At 46.0% G+C, this 19,641-nt stretch overlaps 1 protein-coding gene across 13 annotated transcripts in view; it reads right to left on the bottom strand.

The window, feature by feature from the left end:
* Positions 1-19,641, bottom strand: part of SLC20A2 (solute carrier family 20 member 2) — a 126,981-nt gene that overhangs the window by 43,192 nt on the left and 64,148 nt on the right. For 12 of the 13 annotated variants that reach the window (XM_050800396.1, XM_050800400.1, XM_050800394.1 and 9 more), the window contains 4 exons: positions 13,055-13,607; positions 6,737-6,877; positions 3,989-4,074; positions 913-1,009 (listed from right to left, as the gene is read on the bottom strand). In XM_050800396.1, coding sequence (XP_050656353.1) covers positions 913-1,009; positions 3,989-4,074; positions 6,737-6,877; positions 13,055-13,343 — 613 coding nt within the window. In that variant the 5' untranslated portion in view covers positions 13,344-13,607. Of the gene's footprint in view, positions 1-912; positions 1,010-3,988; positions 4,075-6,736; positions 6,878-12,050; positions 12,186-13,054; positions 13,608-19,641 lie in introns of those variants that run through there. The other variant, XM_050800405.1, reaches the window with a different exon arrangement.

Here is a 19,641-nt window from a genome sequence, read left to right as displayed (position 1 = left end):
AATCCCAGCACTTTGGGAGGTCAAGGCGGGCAGATCACAAGGTCAGGAGTTTGAGACCAGCCTGGCCAACATCGTGAAACCCTGTCTCTACTAAAAATACAAAAATTAGCCAGGTGTGGTGGTGGGCACCTGTAATCCCAGTTACTCAGGAGGCTGAGGCAGGAGAATTGCTTGAACCTGGGAGGCGGAGGTTGCAGTTTGCCAAGATCGCGCCATTGTACTCCAGCCTAGGTGACAGAGCGATACTCTGTCTCGAAACAACAACAACAACAACAACAATAACAACAACAAAACCCATGAGAATGACAAGAAAAGGAGTAATTCAGCAAAGAAAAGCATCATTGGCTTTGGTATCTAAAAAAACAAAGCATGGCTTCTAGTCTCTGGATTAACTGGTCTGATATTTCCAGGGGGCTGTACTCTGTGCTGTGGATGGCTTTAGAGCTCCGCTGGGCATTGCTGTTGTATGGACTGTCCCACTCACTGGGTGCCAGGCGTGGCCCCAGGTGCTCCACACCCTCTCCTGACCCCTGCGCAACCCTGCAGGCATGTGGGATTAGATCAGGTTCTGAGGCTCAGAGGGGCTGAGTAAGCTGTGGGGGCAACACAGCTGCATAAACGGCAGAGTGGGGATTTAATTTTTTTTTCTAACTTGAAAATCTGCTGCCTTTGTACTCTACATATCTCTTGGGTATTTAACTAAGACAAGTAAATGCATTTACCACTCTTTTTACTATTCTATAATGACCATGAGTAATGTATTTTACTATCAGCCAACACCTCCAGCACCTATTCCATAATGACCATGAGTAATGCTTTTTACTGTCAGCCAACAATGCCAGCACCAAATAAACTGATACTGTTAGAATACAATGCCCTTTGCCTCTGGAGTGTGCTTCCAATGATCCTTACCTGGTGCTCCTGTGTACATGATGGAAAAGACATTGATTGCTATGGTAGCAGCATAGAACACTGGGAGTGCCCGGAGACCGTTGGGAACAGGGTCTTCCTGTGGGACAAGGAGATAGAGTGGGAGGTCAGGATCCCAGCAGCATTTGGAGCCAACACAGACACAATGATACAAAACACCATTACAAGAAACTCTTCCCAAACCCGTGTGGCCAAAAGGATGGGCGTTGTTACTGCCTATGATCTGCTCCACTTCTACAGAAATGGCATTGGCTGGGGCCATCTCTCCCACACAAATGCAATGTCAAAGAGCCCACTGTTGTGGCCAGTAGACACATTAAAGCACTGGAATCACATGAGCTGATGTCACACTTGGAAACAGAAAAGAACTGTTGGGTCAAGCCGGTTCCGGAGGACCAAAGCCCAGAGCTCAGCATCTCCTTCCTCAAAACCCGTTGTGCTCACTACAGCCAAATCCAGGTTTGGCCCTAACTGGCTACATTCAACAAATAATTTGAGATTCCAACCGCCAAGCATCCTCTAAGAGAGTCAGATTACTTCATGAGATTTTACAACACTCTATTACACAACGCATCTTAGCTACGTTACCATGTGCTATGAATTTCCGAATCTTTTCACAAGGTATAGTATTTAACCTTCAACTATTAGAAGTTAAAAAGAACTGCAGTTCCTTGTCAAATAACTTATTTGGCATTTGACATTTATTTACTACTTTAGGCTTCTGCTACAACATTCCCTAAATGTAGTAAGTTCCACAAGAATGGTACTGTGCATGTTTTCAGTTAAATAACATTTAAGAGAATATGAGACATTTAGAGTTTTTAGCAGATCTACAGAGAATTTTGAAGTAAAAATATGGGCCAGGAACTCCCATCAATGTAGCACTGGCACACAGATGTGGCTCAAATAATTCAAAAAGTGACTAACTTCTAATAACCACGAAGGCCACATTTACATGAACATGCTACCTGCCATGATAAAAGGAAAATTAGGTCTAAAAATTGATGAGAGCTGCAGAAGTATGGATAAGCATCTCAAAGACTGCTACTGCCAAATGCAAACATACCTGGAAGTCAAGTATGTTTGCAGAACAGCACAGCCCATCAAGGAGCTGTTCTGGAATGTCTCAAGGAGCCAAGAGCACTTGTCAAGAGGCTCAAGTTGAATGCAGTGAGGCATGATGCAGCAAGAGCAGGGCAGAATGAGACTCAAGTGTGGGAGTGTCACACCAGACCAGGAAGGGGAGGCAGCCATGTGGCAAACACCGAGATTAATGCACTGGAGCCTGGCATGAGTGACACAGCCAGTTATGATCATCTGTGACATATCACGTGAAAAGAACCCAGGAGGAACTGAAAACAAAATGCTGGGAGGCTCAATTCCTGTAGCCTCTGGTTTCCACAGCATTGTTTTCTTAGGGACAACAGCTGCTAAAGACAGATTCCCAACCAATAACTTCTGCAGGTGGACAATGCTGAGTCTGTGTTTTCAATTAAATCACCGTATGTTTTCTCAAATATCTTTTTTTTTTTTTCTCTTGAGACAGAGTCTCACTCTGTCACCCAGACTGGAGTGCAGTGGTGCGATCTTGGCTCACTGCAACCTCTGCCTCCAGCATTCAAGCGATTCTCGTGTCTCTGCCTCCCAAGTAGCTGGGACTACAGGCATGAGCCACCACGCCGGGCTAACTTTTTGTATTTTTTAGTAGAGATGGGGTTTCGCGATGTCTGCCAGGCTGGTCTCGAACTCCTGACCTCAAGTGATCCACCGCGCCTGGCCTAAAATAACTTATTCTCGAAACTCATTGACAGACTTCTTGTTTGACCTGTCTTCTTTCTTCCCCCTACTTCCTTTCTCTCCCTCTCTCCTTTCCACCTATCCATCCCTCCATCATCTGCCACTCATCCAAGCATCTGTTATTCCCTCCTCCTAAATATTTACCAAGTGTCTTGTAAGTGCTAAGCACAGTGCTGGGCCCTGGAATACAGAAGTGGCCAGGGCGGTCACGGTTTCTGCTCTCAGAGATCTTACAGTCAAATAGTGAACAGGCAACTAAGCAAGAAACGTAGGTGGACTGTGGCCAGAGCTCACAAGAGAGGGGACCAAGCGAATCTGGGGGAAGGGAGGAGAGGAGCAGCTTCCTGGGAAGTGACACCTAAGGGCTGAGTGGGGCTTGCCAGGTGAGCACGGATTCCAGAGACAGGAGGGGAGGGGTGAAGGCTGGCAGGTTACACAGGGGTGTGCCTTTAAGATGTGAATATGAGTGTGCCTGGTCCCAGGAGAAGCAAGCGTGAGAAACGGTGAGGGCAAGTTCGTGCTCTCTGAGAGAATGGACCCTTCAATAGACGGCCAAGCAAGGCTGCGAGAAAAGGGCTGCGCTAGCTTCCAAGCAAGGTACAGCCTGGAGGGTACGTCCCTGCCTGCAGAGAAAGAGCGCACTCGATGGTTATCAAACACTGCAGCAACCTCGTGACCACCAAACAAAAAAAAATAGCCACATTTGTGTCTAGAACACTGATCTCAGTAAGCACTAATTTTTTTTTAGACAAGATGTACCCAATAGGTGTATTTCCTTCTTTTTATCCTTTCCTGAAATTGAGTCAGTGTTTCAGTCTTGCTCTATCCATTAAAAACAAAAAAAAAAACAAACAAAAAAAAAAGGAAAACACCTTCACATTTGGGTAAGGAAATTCTCCAGCTGTTTTTTAATGACAGTTTCAAAAGCTTAACACTATCTCATTCTATTCTGCTTAACATTCAGGAAATAATTACCTTTCCTTTTTGAGTTCTCAGCACAATTTCTGGGAGTGTTGATTAATGAATTAAAGTACAGAGCCAAGAAACACTATTTACAGTGCTTGTTTCTGGGGGAATCTCTGGGTAATTTACCTTGGCTCTTTCTGGCTATTTATAATAACATCTGACGCTAACTGCAGGGTGCTGTTCCTTAACAATGTATGAATACAATTATTCCTCTCACCCCTCTCATTATTAATTTCTACTGAGCAGAGCCAAAATTAGTTCCTAGGATTTAATTAAACGTAGCAGCCCCACTTACCTTTTTTAAGATGAAAATTCTGATGAGTACAAACAGCAGGCCAGACATGAAACCAGACAACAGTGGAGATATAAACCAAGAAGCAACTGAATAATTAAAAAAAAAATCTAATGAATGTTCAAATTCATCCATAATCATGATCCTATTCATAGAACACAATGATAAACAAAATGTATTACATACAATCATAAATATCTCCAGAATTATTTACCTTTAATTCAGAACCTAACGAGCCCTGTGACTTGGCAGAGCTGACCTTCACGCATTTATGGCCACACTCAGACACCAATACACAGTCACACACCACTGACCACACTACCAGTGCAGGGTCAAGAAACCCCTGCCCCGAGTTCAGGCCTCAGAAGACAGCATCCTGAGTCCTGCCTCCCATGGAGTCTTTCTGCCTGCCCTTCTTATCAGCACATACGGAGACTCGGTCGCTGTTCCAACAGTAAGGGTTATTTAAAAGCTGGGTCAACTTCCATTTCCTGTGCCAAGGCCAGCCGGGTACTTTCATTCCTGCCATCTAACTGCTAGAACTCTGAAACTTTTAGCCTCTAGCCAAGTAGTTCCCGCCTCTGGCTGCACAGTGGAACCATCTGTGGCATTTTCAAAAACTAGTTTGGCTCTGGCTGGACCCCCAGAATTCTGATTTAAAAGGCTGGGAATGGGGTATGGGCATTAGCATTTTTAAATTGCTTCCTAGGTCATTCTACAGTGTAGCCAGAGTTGAGAACCACTGTTCTAGAAGCCTGGGATGGAAGGTGGGTTTCCTTGTGGTCTGTGCCCCTACCGGGCAGCTCAGGGATCCCGTTTGACCCAGGACTCCTAAGGCCATCATGATTCTTCTAAAAAACTGAGTAAGCCAGAATATGGGAATGGAGTGAAAGAGCACCGTTCACGATGGGTGGGTTGGTATTTGTGGAGTTGAATGGATTTACCTCTTGCTAAAAGCCGAGCCAGGCACTAACTTGTTAGACACCTGAGAATGGGTGCAGGTTTACGTCTTGGTCCCTGCCGGGCAGGCTTACAAGGTAGAGAGGACACTTGGCAGAGTGTTTCTTCCCAAAGGGCAGGCTGGATGACCTCTTTTTTTTTTTCTTTTTTTGAGACAGGGTCTTGCTCTGTCACCCAGGGGCTGGAGTGCAGTGGCATAATCACGGCTCACTGCAGCCTCAACCTCCGAGGCACAAGTGATCCTCCCAACTCAGCCTCCTGAGTAGCTGGGCTACAAGTGTGCACCATCATACCAGGCTAATTTTCCTTTTTTATTTTTATTTTTTTGTAAAGATGGGGTCTTGCTATGTTGCTCAGGCTGGTCTTGAACTCCTGGGTTAAAGCAATCCTCCTGCCTTGGTCTCCCAAAGTGTTGGAATTATAGGCCTGAGCCACTGCGCCTGGCCTGGATGATCTGTTGAATGCAGGGACATATCATGGGGCTCACTTTGAGGCTTCCCCAAGACTATGAACTCCTGGATTCCAGGCATCTCCCTCACCTGTGCCCAGTCTTTCTCTGACCTACAGATTGACTTAAGTCTAATACATTTCTTACCTGCCTGGGAAGAACAGAGGGTGATTTCCAAAGCTGGATGACAAGGTAACATTTCAAAAGAGTAGAGTTAAACAACTCTCTAGCACATAATAGTTCACTATCTCTATTAACAGGAATTTTGGCCAGGCGCGGTGGCTCACGCCTGTAATCCCAGCACTTTTGGAGGCCGAGGCAGGTGGATTGCCTGAGCTCAGGAGTTCAAGACCAGCCTGGGCAACATGATGAAACCCCGTCTGTACTAAAATGCAAAAGAAATTAGCTAGGCGTGGCAGCATGTGCCTGTAATCCTAGCTACTCAGGAGGGTGAGGCAGGAGAATTGCTTGAACTCAGGAGGCGGAGGTTGCAGTGAGCCGAGATTGCGCCACTGCACTCTAGTACTCCAGCCTGGGTGACAGAGCAAGACTCCATCTCTACAAAACAAAACAAAACAAAACAAAACAAAAAAACAGGAATTTTAAGGGAAAATGCATTACCCATACCATCTACGTCTTTTTTTTTTTTTTTGAGACAGAGTCTTGCTCTGTTGCCCAGGCTAGAGTGCAGTGACTCGATCTCGGCTCACTGCAAACTCTGCCTCCCAGGTTAAAGTGATTCTCCTGCCTCAGCCTCCCGAGTAGGCACCTGCCATCATGCCCAGCTAATTTTTGTATTTTTGTAGAGATGGGGTTAAACCATGTTGGCCAGGCTGGTCTTGAATTCCTGACCTCAGGTGATCTGCCCACCTTGGCCTCCCAAAGTGCTGGGATTATAGGCGCGAGTCACCGCGTCTGGCCCATCGAGGTCTTTTAAACTTTAACATTTGAAGAAAAATATATAAAATTAACTTGTGGCTGGTGCGATGGCTCATGCCTGTAATCCCAGAGCTTTGGGAGGCTGAGGCAGGCGGATCATGAGGTCAAGAGATCAAGACCATCCTGGCCAACATGGTGAAACACCGTCTCTACTAAAAATACAAAAATTAGCAGGTGTGGTGGCACACGCCTGTAGTCCCAGGTACTCGGGAGGCTGAGGCAGGAGAATGGCTTGAACCCGGGAAGTAGAGATTGCAGTGAGCCAAAATTGCACCACTGCACTCTAGCCTGGCAACAGAGTGAGACTCTGGGTCAAAAAAAAAAAGTAACTTGTAATAAAACATAAAACTTACTCTAGAAAACGTAAACTTTCCTTCTTAAAGGTAAAATAAAATGCTAATTACCAATCTTGACAAGCTCCATCCACTGCACACCTTTGGTACCGATTGCGACCAGCGAGAATCCTATAGTAGAACCCACAATGCAGTGCGTTCCTGAGATTGGAAGCCTCAGGAAGGAAGCGATCAGCTGCCACACAGCGGAACCTACAGATTGAAGGACAAAAACCCATCAGATACAGAGTACAAAGGTGCAGACACCAAGGGAAGAAATCGAAATGTTCTCAATAACAACATCTTTCAGAGTTTAATTTTCTGTGAATTGTTTCTTTACAAAGTGCTAGAGCCTGGACAAAAATCATTCAATTAACTTCAGTTAAAGGAATGCTTCTCCCTTCCTCAACACAGAGGGGACAGGGATGTTGGTTATTTATTTATTTACTTATTTTTTGAAGCCAGTCCTGCTCTGTTGCCCAGGCTGGAGTGCAGTGGCCTGATCTCAGCTCACTGCAACCTCTGTCTCCTGGGTTCAAGCAAGCCCATCTGGCTAATTTTTGTATTTTTAGTAAAGATGGGGTTTCACTATGTTAGCCAGACTGGTCTCGAACTCCTAACCTCAAGTAATCTACCCGCCTTGGCCTCCCAAAGTGCTGGGATTACAGGCATGAGGCACCATGTCCGGCCAGATGATGCATTTAAAGGCACGTCTCCTGGTGCTACACACTGGCTGCCCTTGTCACTTTTCAGTGAGGGTGCTGTGGATGAACTAGTTCTGGGGTGAAGTTTGGCCAAAACCAAGCAAGACATTAAAGTCTCGAATGAACACAGAAAGACAAGAAAGGCTATATATTGGGAAAAGATTTTGTTGTAGTTATGCCTTACAGTCACATAATGAAAAGGACTAGATATTGGCTAGGTTATATTATCTATATAAGAGAGTATAATACCGTGTTGCTTTTTTCTTTTCTTTTTTTCTTTTGTAGAGACAGGGTCTCACTCTTGCCCAGGCTGGAGTACAGTGGCACAATCTTGGCTCACTGCAGCCTTAAACTCCTGGACTCAAATGATCCTACTGTCTCAACCTCCCAAGTAGCTGAGATTACAAGTGTGCACCACCACACCTGGTTAATTTTAAAATTTTTTTGCAGAGACAGGATCTTGCTATGTTACCCAGGCTGGTTTTGAACTCCTGGCCTTAAGCAATCCTCCTGCTTCAGCCTCCCAAAGCCCTGGGATTACAGGCATGAGCTGCCACACTCAGCTAATTTTTAAAATTGTTTGCAGAGACAGGGGTCTTGCTATGTTGCCCTGGCTGGTCTTGAACTCCTGGGCTCAAGCCATTCTCCCGCCATGGCCTCCCAAAGTGCTGGGATGACAGGCTCACTGGATGCAGTGAGCCACTGCACCTAGCCCACACTGCTTTTTGATGGTGCCTCTCCTATGAGAAGTAACTATGATATTTAACCCAAATTTGGGCATCTGCTCTCAGATCCTGCCCAGAATGTTGGACCTTTTATTTGTATGTCTGATTCCTCATTGTTAAGAGGTTCTCATTAGTGTTGGCTTTGTGTCCTTTTACCTCAATTTCACCAACTCTTTTCTAGGTTTAATGTTTTTCTAGGCTACAGTTCACTTCAGATATTTTCATAAGCAGATCAGATTTTGTAGTGAGTATTCAAAGCATCAACTGGGAGAGATCACTTTCAGAAGCAGTTGTTGAAAAGCTCCCATGGAACTGTAGGGGAACAAAGGGCCTGGCTGATAAGCTGGGCACGTTATTAATCCCGAATGTTAATTCTGGAAACCTGGTTGCCTGGCAGCAGCAGCACTTTTCAGGGAACCCCTGGTATTTCCTTCAAAGGCATCTGAGTTGCAGAAGGATCATTTATGGCTGTGCAGGACCCAGTTTATGAAGCAACACACACAGCTGCTCCCATGAGTGCTAGGCGTGCTGACCTTTGAGCTGAGGCTGGCTGTGACCCTGTGTCAATCCCTAAGGCGTGCTTTGGGAGGAGAAGGGGCCAGCCTGGTGCTGCCAAACCCATAATAGGCTCCATGGCAGCGCCAGGCCTACCCGCGGACACGTCCTTAAGCCTCCACATCTGAGCCCTGGGCTCCTCGGGGACTAGTGGTTTTAAAAAGAGAGCCAGGGTTTGGAGCATGTTTCATAGCACAGATTCATAGCTTAGAAAATACATGATACGGTTTATATTCTTTTTTTTTTTTTCTTTGATTCGGAGTCCCACTCTGTCACCCAGGCTGGAGTGCAGTGATGCAATCTTGGCTCACTGCAAGCTCTGCCTCCTGGGTTCACGCCATTCTCCTGCCTCAGCCTCCCGAGTAGCTGGGACTACAGGCACCCGCCACCATGCCCAGCTAGTAGAGATGGGGTTTCACCGTGTTAGCCAAGATGGTCTGGATCTCCTGACCTCGTGATCCACCCACCTTGGCCTCCCAAAGTGCTGGGATTACAGGTGTAAGCCACCGCGCCTGGCCTAGATTCTTACAATTGAAATAATCTCATGATGTGAAACAATGATATCAACCTGCCCAGTTGAATTCAGACCATAAGATTTGTCCTTCCTGAAAGCTGTTCTATTTTCTGTGGCTGACTTTACAAAATATATCCTGGAGCAGGAGAGTTTGTAAAGAAAGGTAGGGAGTAATGGGACCACCTGTGAGGCTAGCAGGGAGGGGAGGAGAGAGGGGGCAGCTGAGGGAGGGCCTGGCGGGGCCAGGAAATACCTGCAAGAGGGCCTGGGAGTAGGTGATAGCACTTTAGCCTCAGGGATGTCTGAAGATAAATGGGATCACGTTAGTGTCAAGAAGAAGAGAGGGAAAAAGATACTTTAATGTAAGATAATGGCATCTGACAGAGGAAAGAGATGAAGCATGGGATAAGAGTACAAGACACAACCTAGGGAAAGTGGGGAGATGGGCATCTCAGAGGCCACCATTCCCGTGCAGAGGAAAGAAACGGCAGAGCAAAGGCTCAGGCTCCAGGGAGGTTGCCGGGCAGGTGTGAGGTGGCAGAGTGTGGCTGGGCAGAGGGAGCTGGAAGAGGGCTGTGTGCTTCTTAAGGGGTTCGAGGAGCTGGCTCGTTTGTGCTAGTGTGGGTCTTTCCACAAAAAGATGCAGAGTTTTGAATTCTCAGACTTTTGGAACCATTGCTGGTTTCCTACAAAATGGACAGACTACTGCTTTAGGGCTGAGCTAGTCCCACATGATGACTTGTTCAGGACGTTTTGCTGGCAGCAATAATTTCTACCCAACCACCTTAACTCTAACACAACTCTGTCAGGAAGCACAGATGCTCAGGGGCTTGGGGAGAAGTGACTAAAACAGAAAACAAAAGAATCAAACAGAATAGAATTAAGGACAGGGGGAGAGAGGGAGAAGAAAAAAGGACTGTTGGATTTAGAAGCAGAAGACTGGAGAATTCAGGCATCTGGACAGAATCAGCTGTGGTTTTGGCCAATGGTAATTACGCCACCACCTTAAATTTATAGCTCCCAGGGCAAAGACCCCAATTTTACAAATCTAGGTAACTCACACAAATTCCCAACAAAATAAGCTTTGAGATTCATTTAACCACATAACAAAAAAAAAAAGTTTAAAAACCAAAGCAAACAAAATCAAGTTATTCAAGCAAAACCCCAAATTGCTTTGGTAAACCCAAATTCTTGTTGAGGTAAGTATCCTTCATTCTTTCAGTAAAGAGCCAAACGGCAGGGGTGGGGAACGGAGAAGTGAAAAAAGTTATCCTGTCCGCAGGAAGAGTCAGCAGATGAGGCCCTGTTCATGAACCCTCCAGTCACACGGAGGTCTTCAGTGTGGCCTCCCTAACAAATTTCTTTAATAAGCAGCACCATGCCTCTAAGGTTTATCCATCAAAAGGAAAAAAACTTAGTTAAGATTTAACTTTGTGGCCAGGCATGGTGGCTCACGCCTGTAATCCCAGCACCCTGGGAGGCTGAGGTGGGAAGATCACGAGATTAGGAGTTCGAGACCAGCCTGACCAACATGGTGAAACCCCGTCTCTACCAAAAATATAAAAATTAGCTGGTTGTGATGGTGGGTGCCTGTAATCCCAGCTACTCAGGAGGCTGAGACAGGAGAATCGCTTGAACCAGGGAGGCGGAGGTTGCAGGTGAGCCGAGATCACGCCATTGCATTCTAGCCTGGGCAACAGAGCGAGATTCCATCTCAAAAAAAAAAAAAAAGAAAGAAAAAGATTTAATTTTGTCAGTGTTTTTCTTGATTTGTCCCATACTTTCAACACATCTAGTCAGATTTTCCTGACTAGAAAAATCTTAATTTCCGCTTGATGGAATTAAATCTTAGATATCTATCACAACTAAAAAGGTGAATTTTACAAATAACGGTTATTTTTCTAAGGTAAATTTCCATTATATCTGACTATGCTGAGATATACATACGTTCCGTGAAGGTAAGTAAAATTCAATAATGACTATAGTTGCTGGAATAAAGGTGATCTTGAACCTGATTTTTTTTTTTTTTTCTTTTGAGACAGGGTCTGACTGTGTCGCCCACGCTGGAGTGCAGTGGCACAATCACAGCTCACTGCAGCCTCAATCTCCTGGGCTCAAGCAATCCTCCCACCTCAGCCTCCCAAGCAGCTAGGACTATAGGCATATGCCACCACGCCCAGCTAATTTTTAAATTTTTTTTTGTAGAGACAGGGTCTCCCTATGTTGCCCAGGCTGGTCTCAAACTCCTGGGATCAAGAGGCCCCCATCTTGGGGGGCCTCCCAAAGTTGAACCTGACATCTTTACAACACAAAGCGTCAAGCTGAGAAGTAGGAGCTCCTTGGCATGTGTTACCGGCCTACAGTGCTTGGGACATATGGAATTTCTTAGTACACCAGGCTGCTTCTGATCAAATGCCTTCGGAACAAAATGAGATTGGGCCATTGTAAACTTGGTCAATAATCTCTAAATTCTGGGTGTTTAAGAAAGGCAAGTGACAGGCCAGGCGTGGTGGCTCATGCCTATAATCCTAGCACTTTGGGAGGCGAATGTGGGTAGATTGCTTGAGTTCAGGAGTTCAACGCTAGCCTGGCCAACAAGGTGAAACCCTGTCTCTACTAAAAATACAAAAATTAGCCAGGTGTGGTGGCACATGCCTGTAGTCTCAGCTACTCCGGAGGCTGAGGTGAAAAAATAGCTTGAACCCGGGAGGCAGAGGTTGTAGTGAGCGGAGATCATGCCATTGCACTCTAGCCTAGGCCACAGAGCAAGACTCTGTCTCAAAAAAAAAAGAAAAAGAAAAAGAAAAAAAAGATAAAATGTAAGTGACAAAATAAAGAACTCGGGAATCGTGGAATGTGGCTGTATTCTCAGTATACCAGCATCTTACCTCCTGCTGCAGGACTCTTCCTACAAGAGGATATGTCCTGTTGAAAGCAGAAGGTGGTAGAATTCCTCTCTAACCCTCTTCTCCCTAACCAAATTACCCGTATACATCAGCTGTCTGTTGTGCCGTCATCTCTACCTAGAGGCAAGCAGAGAAAGAATCCTGTCAGCTGCACTTAACACACGCCTGCCCGGAAGGTTCTTTTCTGTCGTAGCGAGGGAGGTGATGGGAGGACCCACAGGGCTGGGATCTGTGTCTGCCTAGGCCATGGGGAAATCACTCTGTCCAACCAGCCACTCTGCTTATTCACACAGTTCACACACCTCCACACTTCATCTAGACAACTTGAAACTGCAATAAAAGGTCACGCTATCACCAGGCAACACGTACATTATTTTTTGGCCAGAAAACAAAACAAACATACCAAATGGAGCTCCCAGAGGTAGAATCAGAAAATCAAAACAAAAGTCGACAAAAGGATGACAGATAATGTAAGAGACCAGAATTTCTTGAAACACACGCACTTAAGATTTATTTGGTAACTTCTTTAGAACTTAAACTGTGAATATAAAAGTTAGACTAATAAATATTATTTTTGACATCCAAGTTTTCAAAACATTGCCTCCTAATTGATGAAAAACCTTAAGAAAAAAATCTAAATCAACCTTCCTGGAAACTTAGACAACTTTCAAAGAACTCTAAAATAATAAAGCGCTGTTCTACAAGATCTTTTTCTGTATTTTCTGAAAATTATTCACTTAGCTGAAATCTATTTTAGCAACCAAATTTGCTCAAAAGTTGAGAAAATAAATGGTTGCCTGATATTTAAACACTTTAAAAATCATAAATTAACATGCAGAAAGCAAAAATAAGAAAGTAAATATGAAACATCCAACCAGTTTTTGAAAAGCCAAAGCAAAAATCACATTTATGGATATGGGCAAAGTACTGTAGGGAAGCGGGTCAGTGGGCGGATGTCCCATCGGCGTAGAGAAGAGGCTACTCACCAACCATGGCACTAACTTCCCCAGCCATGAGCGTCTCCACCGTCTCGTTGTACAGGTTCACGTCAATGATACCTTTGCGAATGGTTTCTCCTACTTTGGCTCCTAGTAATACGGAGCCGGTGGTTTCAAATATTGAAGCTAAAATGCACGCCTGCCTCAAGGTCACCACACCAGAGCCCACGGCCGTACCAAAGGAGTTGGCAACATCGTTTGCACCAACAGAAAAGGCCAAGATGAAAGCTATGATGAAACCCAAAATGACCATCCACAAATACTCATCCATGGCCATTTTGGAAAGTGGGTGCCGGGTACTTTTCTTTTGCAGGAATATTTTAAATAAACAAAGCTTGAGGTTATAAACTTCGTAAGGCCAAGAGTTCTTGTAAACAGTGAGTTTGCTCTGGAAAGTGCTGGACAATGTTAGAGGCTGGACAAACTGCTAGCTGCTGGTTTGCAAACTACTGTCAGGACAGTTCATTTGGTTGTGTTCAGTCAGCGGTAAAACACATTCCATATTTTTCCTCCTGATCTGGGAAAGCTGTGATGTCTCCTCCTGTAGCAGAAAGGAAACAAAAGAAATCAATTATACTCAGCAACCTGTAACAGTTTGTTCTTTCAGAAATAAATGTTTTAAGCCTGCTAATGGGATCTAACTTTGGCATGTGACGGACCTAACCATAAAGCAATTCAAGGAAGATTATAATTAGGATAACCACCCCCAACCAAAAACAACAAAAAAACCTGGTTTCTAGAACTGTCAGGAGTTGAAGCATGCTTAATAACTACAGACTAATAGTAATCCTTACTAGGTTACATTGTTTTATGCAATTGGAAAAACATATTTGATCATTATTTTCAGCAAGGAACAATTGCCTCAAATGAGCAAAAGATTAAGAAATGAGAAATTTAGTTGCATGGTTTTTCAAATATGTGGAATGTGCCCAGTTTCCTGGAACAGCAATAACCAAATCTGAGTCTGTGATACCACTGGGTGTGGCCAACGACCCACCTCCACATTTATGCATACGCAATGAACACAGTATGTTATCATGCATGTGTCTGGTAGAGTTTACAGGCCTGGCGAGAGGTCACTTATCTGGAGGGTGACCAAGGCAGGAACTGATGGGCCCCAGAGAGGAACACAGAAGCCGGGAGAATGAGGCAATCCTATCACGATGCCACTATCCCATCTCACTAGGAGGAAAAGTTAGAGGCCCCACCAGGGTCAGGAAGACCCTTCAGGCCTCCTTGCAGCTCACTGGCCTCAGCTCCTCTCCCCTCCCCCATGATGCCCTGGTGTCACTGTCCCCTTGCAATCCCTTGGAAAGACCAGGCACATTCTCACCTCAGGGCTTTTGTACCTGAGGATCCCTCTGCAGGAAGAATCTTCCCCCACAGCTGCACGGCTCCCTCCTCCCTGCATTCAGGTGCCTGCTCAAATGTCAAATGTAAGAGAGGCCTCCCCTGACCCCAGAAGGAGCAGCCCTTCCCCCACGCCACTGTTCCTGCTTCTGAGAGGGAAAGGAGATGCCACAAGATACATCCATGAAGTAAAAATGTCACTGCAAGCTTCGTAATTATGGTATTCTATTATTGGAGAGCCAAGGCACTGTATATTTTCTTTGAATGGTATCAAGCATATAAACGCTTGAGTTGAACTGAATAAATACCACACCATATACAATATAATAATCTGACCCATCAATAACGTTATTTAAAGGGAAAAATCAGGACACACAATTTTATGTACACTGTGATTATGGCAATGTTGAAAATGCATATAAAAGGCTGGGTGCGACGGCTCACGCCAGTAATCTCAGAACTTTGGGAGGCCGAGGTGGTTGAATCACTTGAGGTCAGGAGTTCGAGACCAGCCTGGCCAACATGTGAAACCCCATCTTTACTAAAACTACAAAAATTAGCTGGGCCTGGTGGCAGATGCTTGTAATCCCAGCCACTCGGGAGGCTGAGGCAGGAGAATTGCTTGAACTTGGGAGGCAGGGGTTGCAGTGAGCCAAGATCATGCCACTGCACTCCAGCCTGGGTGACAAAGCGAGACTCCATCTCAAAAATAAAAAATAAAAATAAAAAATAATAATGCATATAAAAAAACCAAAGAATATATACTAAAATTATAACAGAGGTTGAACAGCAAGGTTATAGACAATTTTTTCCCTTTCCTCCCCAAACTATATACTGTGGTTACATGTTTTTCAAATGAAAATAATAAACAAATATACAAATATATTGAGCATCATCAATGTGCAATGCTATAAGCACACAATGAAACAGAAAATATACACTGATAGTTGTTATCATTTCTAAGATTTTTCAGCCTATGCAATTTTGGAGATTCAGATCCCAAGTGAGACAAATGAAAAGACCACTCTAAGGGCAAAAGACAACATTCCACTGAAAGAGTATTTTATTAATATGACAGGCACACTAAATCTATACATGAAAATCAAAACTTTAAAAATTGGGGGCCAGTATGATCTATCTCAAGATATAAACAAATTCTTGATAAAATCTTGTTTGCCGGGCTACCTTGCCAATAGGGCAAACATGAACAATATTCAATTACTGACTGTGAAATATGGCAATGAACAAAAATGGATGTGGTCCTGGCACATCTGGGAAGTCCAGTGAAGGAAACAGACACTAATCATATCAACACATAAATGTCTATAAACTGGTGACAAGAACTATGCAGGTAGGAGATGGTGCCACACAGTGTTGTGAGAGCACAGCCGGTGGGACGTGGTGTAGCAGGCAGCAAAGGCTCACCTGAGACCTCAGACGGCCAGAGTCATGCTGGGCCTGGTGTGGGAGGTGCGGGGGAAACACTCATTCCAGATGGTTCTCATGGTGGGAAGGAGGGGCCTGGAGGCAGGCCAGGGTGAGAGGAACCAGGATGAAGGTCGGGTGGGTCTGGTTAAAGACTGGCCACCATGTGGACAGTGGGGTGCCACTGAAGGGTTTTAATCAGAGAGGGGTACTGGCGTGACCAGACTTGGCTTTTCTTTTTTTTGCTGTGTCACCCAGGCTGGAACGCAGTGGCACAAGCATGGCTCACTGCAGCCTTAACCTCCCAGGCTCAAGCGATCCTCCTGCCTCAGCCTTCTCAGTAGTTGGGACTACAGGCATGTGCCACCATACCCTGCTAATTTTTAAATCTTTTGTAGAGATGTGGGTTGCCCTATGCTGCCACGGCTGGTCTCAAACTCCTATCCTCAAGTGATCCTCCTACCTTGGCCTCCCAAAGTGCTGGGATCACAGGTGTGAGACACCATGCCCGGCCCAGACTTCGGAATTTTTCTGTTGTTTTTGAGTCAAAACAAAGTCTCACTCTGTCGCCCAGGCTGGAGTGCAGTGGCGCAATCTTGGCTCACTACAACCTCTGCCTCCCGGGTTCAAGAGATTCTCCTGCCTCAGCCTCCTGAGTAGCTGGGATTACAGGCACCCGCCATCATGCCTGGCTAATTTTTTGGTATTTTTGTAGAGATGGCGTTTCACCACGTTGGCCAGGCTGATCTTGAACTCCTGACCTCAGGTGATCCACCCCACTTGGCCTCCCAAAGTGCTGGGATTACAGGCGTGAGCCACCACACCGGGGCCCAGAAGATCCTTCTGGCTGCAGTGTGGTGACCACATTGGATAGAAGGCAAGCAAAAACATGGAGGATGAGTCAGGAGCCCGTTGCATGGCTTAGGCATGAGACGAAGCATCTGGGACCAGGGTGTGGATGGTGGTGGGTGGGAGGGAATACCATGATTTAAGAGAACTGCAGTGGCAAAATCCAACAGGACCAGATGGTGGATTAAACATGGGGGTGGAGAGAGGATAGATGGTTTATGGAACTGAACTGAAAAATACCAAGTAGGTTTTTCTTCTCTTTCACATTGTTTTCAGTTTTGCTTTTTGGGGCTAGGATAGGGTCTGACCACAGGTGGGCTTTTCAATGGGTGAACCAGGCGGGTTTACTGTGTGTGTGTTTTTTTTTTTTTTTTGAGATGAAGTTTTACTCTGTCGCCCACGCTGGAGTGCAGTGGCGTGATCTCTGCTCACTGCAAGCTCCGCCTCCCGGGTTCACACCATTCTCCTGCCTCAGCCTCCCAAGTAGCTGGGACTATAGGTGCCCGCCACCACGCCCAGCTAATTTTTTTGTTTTTTCAGTAGAGACGGGGGTTTCACCATGTTAGCCAGGATAGTCTTGATCTCCTGACCTCGTGATTCGCCCGCCTCAGCCTCCCAAAGTGCTGGGATTATAGGCTTGAGCCACCGTGCCCGGCCGGTTTACTGTGTCTTAATGGACGATTCCCTTGCTGTGCACCTTGAATATGGCAGTGGCTGTACTACTGTACATGTTGTCAAAACTCGTGAAACTCACACAGGTGAACCACAGGACCGCCGTGGGTGGGAAGAGTGGCGGGCACAAGCCCCCGAGCAGCTTCGCCCTGGCCTGGTTCTGCTTGGGGAGGTTGTTAATCACTTTGATGTTCCCCTTGGCACTGTGTCAGCCCAGAGATCCCCTCTCCTACTTAAACAGTCTTAAACAACTCATTTCCACAATTGTGCCTATGCTCTTTAACGCGGCTTTTCTCCTTCACACTCACACCCTCAGCCCACCAGCTTAAGTCCAGCAAGCACCTGCCTAAGGAGAAAGGCTTGCCACCTTCTTTCCTCTCTGTGGTTACAAAAGGAGCATTTGTTTCTCCTGTGTGGAGAAGGGCAATGAGCACAGGACCTGCAATCAGGGACTCTAGGTCCATTCCCGTCCGGCCAGCTCCTGGCTATGCAACCCTGGGTAAGTCACCTCAATGACTCACCTGAACCGTGGAGACTGTGGCAGATGCCTCGCCACCGGTTACATGCAAAGAAGGCCCAAGCTCAATTCCAGCAATCAATACGTGGTGACTATTACCATTCTTAGCAGATAAAGCCCTGGGGTGAAGGTCAGGAAGCATAAGGTCCTGTCGCAGTTCTGTTCCTCTCTAGTGGCTGACCCTGGGAACCTCACACACACTTTTTGAATTGCGGCATCTATAAAATGGGGATAGTGACAGCGCATGCACTTTACAGAATTATTGTGAGGATCAAACTTAATTGCGCAGAAGTGTTTCGCCTCAAGCAACTTGAAGTTACTGGCATCACTGTTGTCACAGGAAGAATAACAAACAAGAGGTTCCCAAATCCTTCTGAAAGGATCTTTCTCAGGCAGCCCTGTGCCCCACTCTCTTCCCAGTCCTGTGGGTTTCTCCAGCCTCCTCCCTTAGACCTGCTCTTCTTCCTCAACATGCAGACTCTGACCTTGTTTTTGGTTAAAGACTGACACACGTTGTGAGGGATAGGGACTTTCTTTTTTTTTGAGATGGAGTCTTGCTCTGTGGCCCAGGCTGGAGTGCAGTGGCGCAATCTCGGCTCGCTGCAACCTCCATCTCCCGGGTTCAAACAATTCTCCTGTCTCAGCTTCCCAAGTAGCTGGGATTACAGGCACGCCCCACCATGCCCAGCTAATTTTTGTATTTTTAGTAGAGACAAGGCTTCACCATATGGGTTGGTCAGGTTGGTCTTGAACTCCTGACCTCGTGAACTGCCTGCCTCGGTCGGCCTCCCAAAGTGCTGGGATTACAGGCACGAGCCACTGCACCCAGCCTGGACAGGGACTTTTTAAGGGAAGAAGGGAGGCAAAGAGAAACACTAAAAGGGTGCTAAGAAAAAAACCACTCAACATGGTAAAGACACTTTGGAAAACTATTGGCAATTTGTTTTTCTTTTTTTTCTTTTTTTCTTTTTGAGATGGAGCCTTGCCCTGTCACAGGCTAAAGTACAGTGGCATGATCTCGGCTCACTGCAATCTCCACCTCCTGGGTTCAAGCAATTCTCCTGCCTCAGCCTCCCGAGTAGCTGGGACCATAGGTGCGCACCACCACGCCCAGCTAATTTTTGTATTTCTAGTAGAGACGGGGTTTCACCATGTTGGCCAGGATGGTCTCGATCTCTTGACCTTGTGATCCACCCGCCTTGGCCTCCCAAAGGGCTGAGATTACAGGTATGAGCCACCGTCCCCAGCCAATTGGCAATTTCTTTTCTTTCTTTTTTTTGAGATGTAGTCTCACTCTGTCGCCCAGGCTGGAGTGCAATGGTGCGATCTCTGCTCACTACAACCTTTGCCTCCCAGGTTCAAGTGATTCTCCTGTCTCAGCCTCCCCAGTAGCGAGGCCTGCACTACCTCCTCTGGCTAATTTTTGTACTTTTAGTAGAGACAGGGTTTCACCATGTTGGCCAGGCTGGTCTTGAACTCCTGACCTCAAGTGATCCACCCACCTTGGCCTCCCAGAGTGCTGGGATTACAGGCGTGAGCCACTGCGCCTGGCCAACTATTGGCAATTTCTTAAAAGTGCAGTGTACACTCACCACATGACCCAGCAGCCCCAATCTGGTGTGTAGTTACCCAAGAGAAACAACAACCCATGTCTACACAGGGAGTGCTCTGCTGTGCACCTTGAGTGTGGTGGTAGCTGTGTTACTGCACGTGTTGTCAAAACTCACGAAACTGTTCACTCACAACTGCTGAGCTTTATTTA

This window comes from Macaca thibetana, chromosome 8 (assembly GCF_024542745.1).
Source record: "Macaca thibetana thibetana isolate TM-01 chromosome 8, ASM2454274v1, whole genome shotgun sequence".
Lineage (NCBI taxonomy): Eukaryota > Metazoa > Chordata > Mammalia > Primates > Cercopithecidae > Macaca > Macaca thibetana.
The sequence above is the reverse complement of the archived record's forward strand: the minus strand, read 5'-3'. Positions and strand labels throughout refer to the sequence as shown.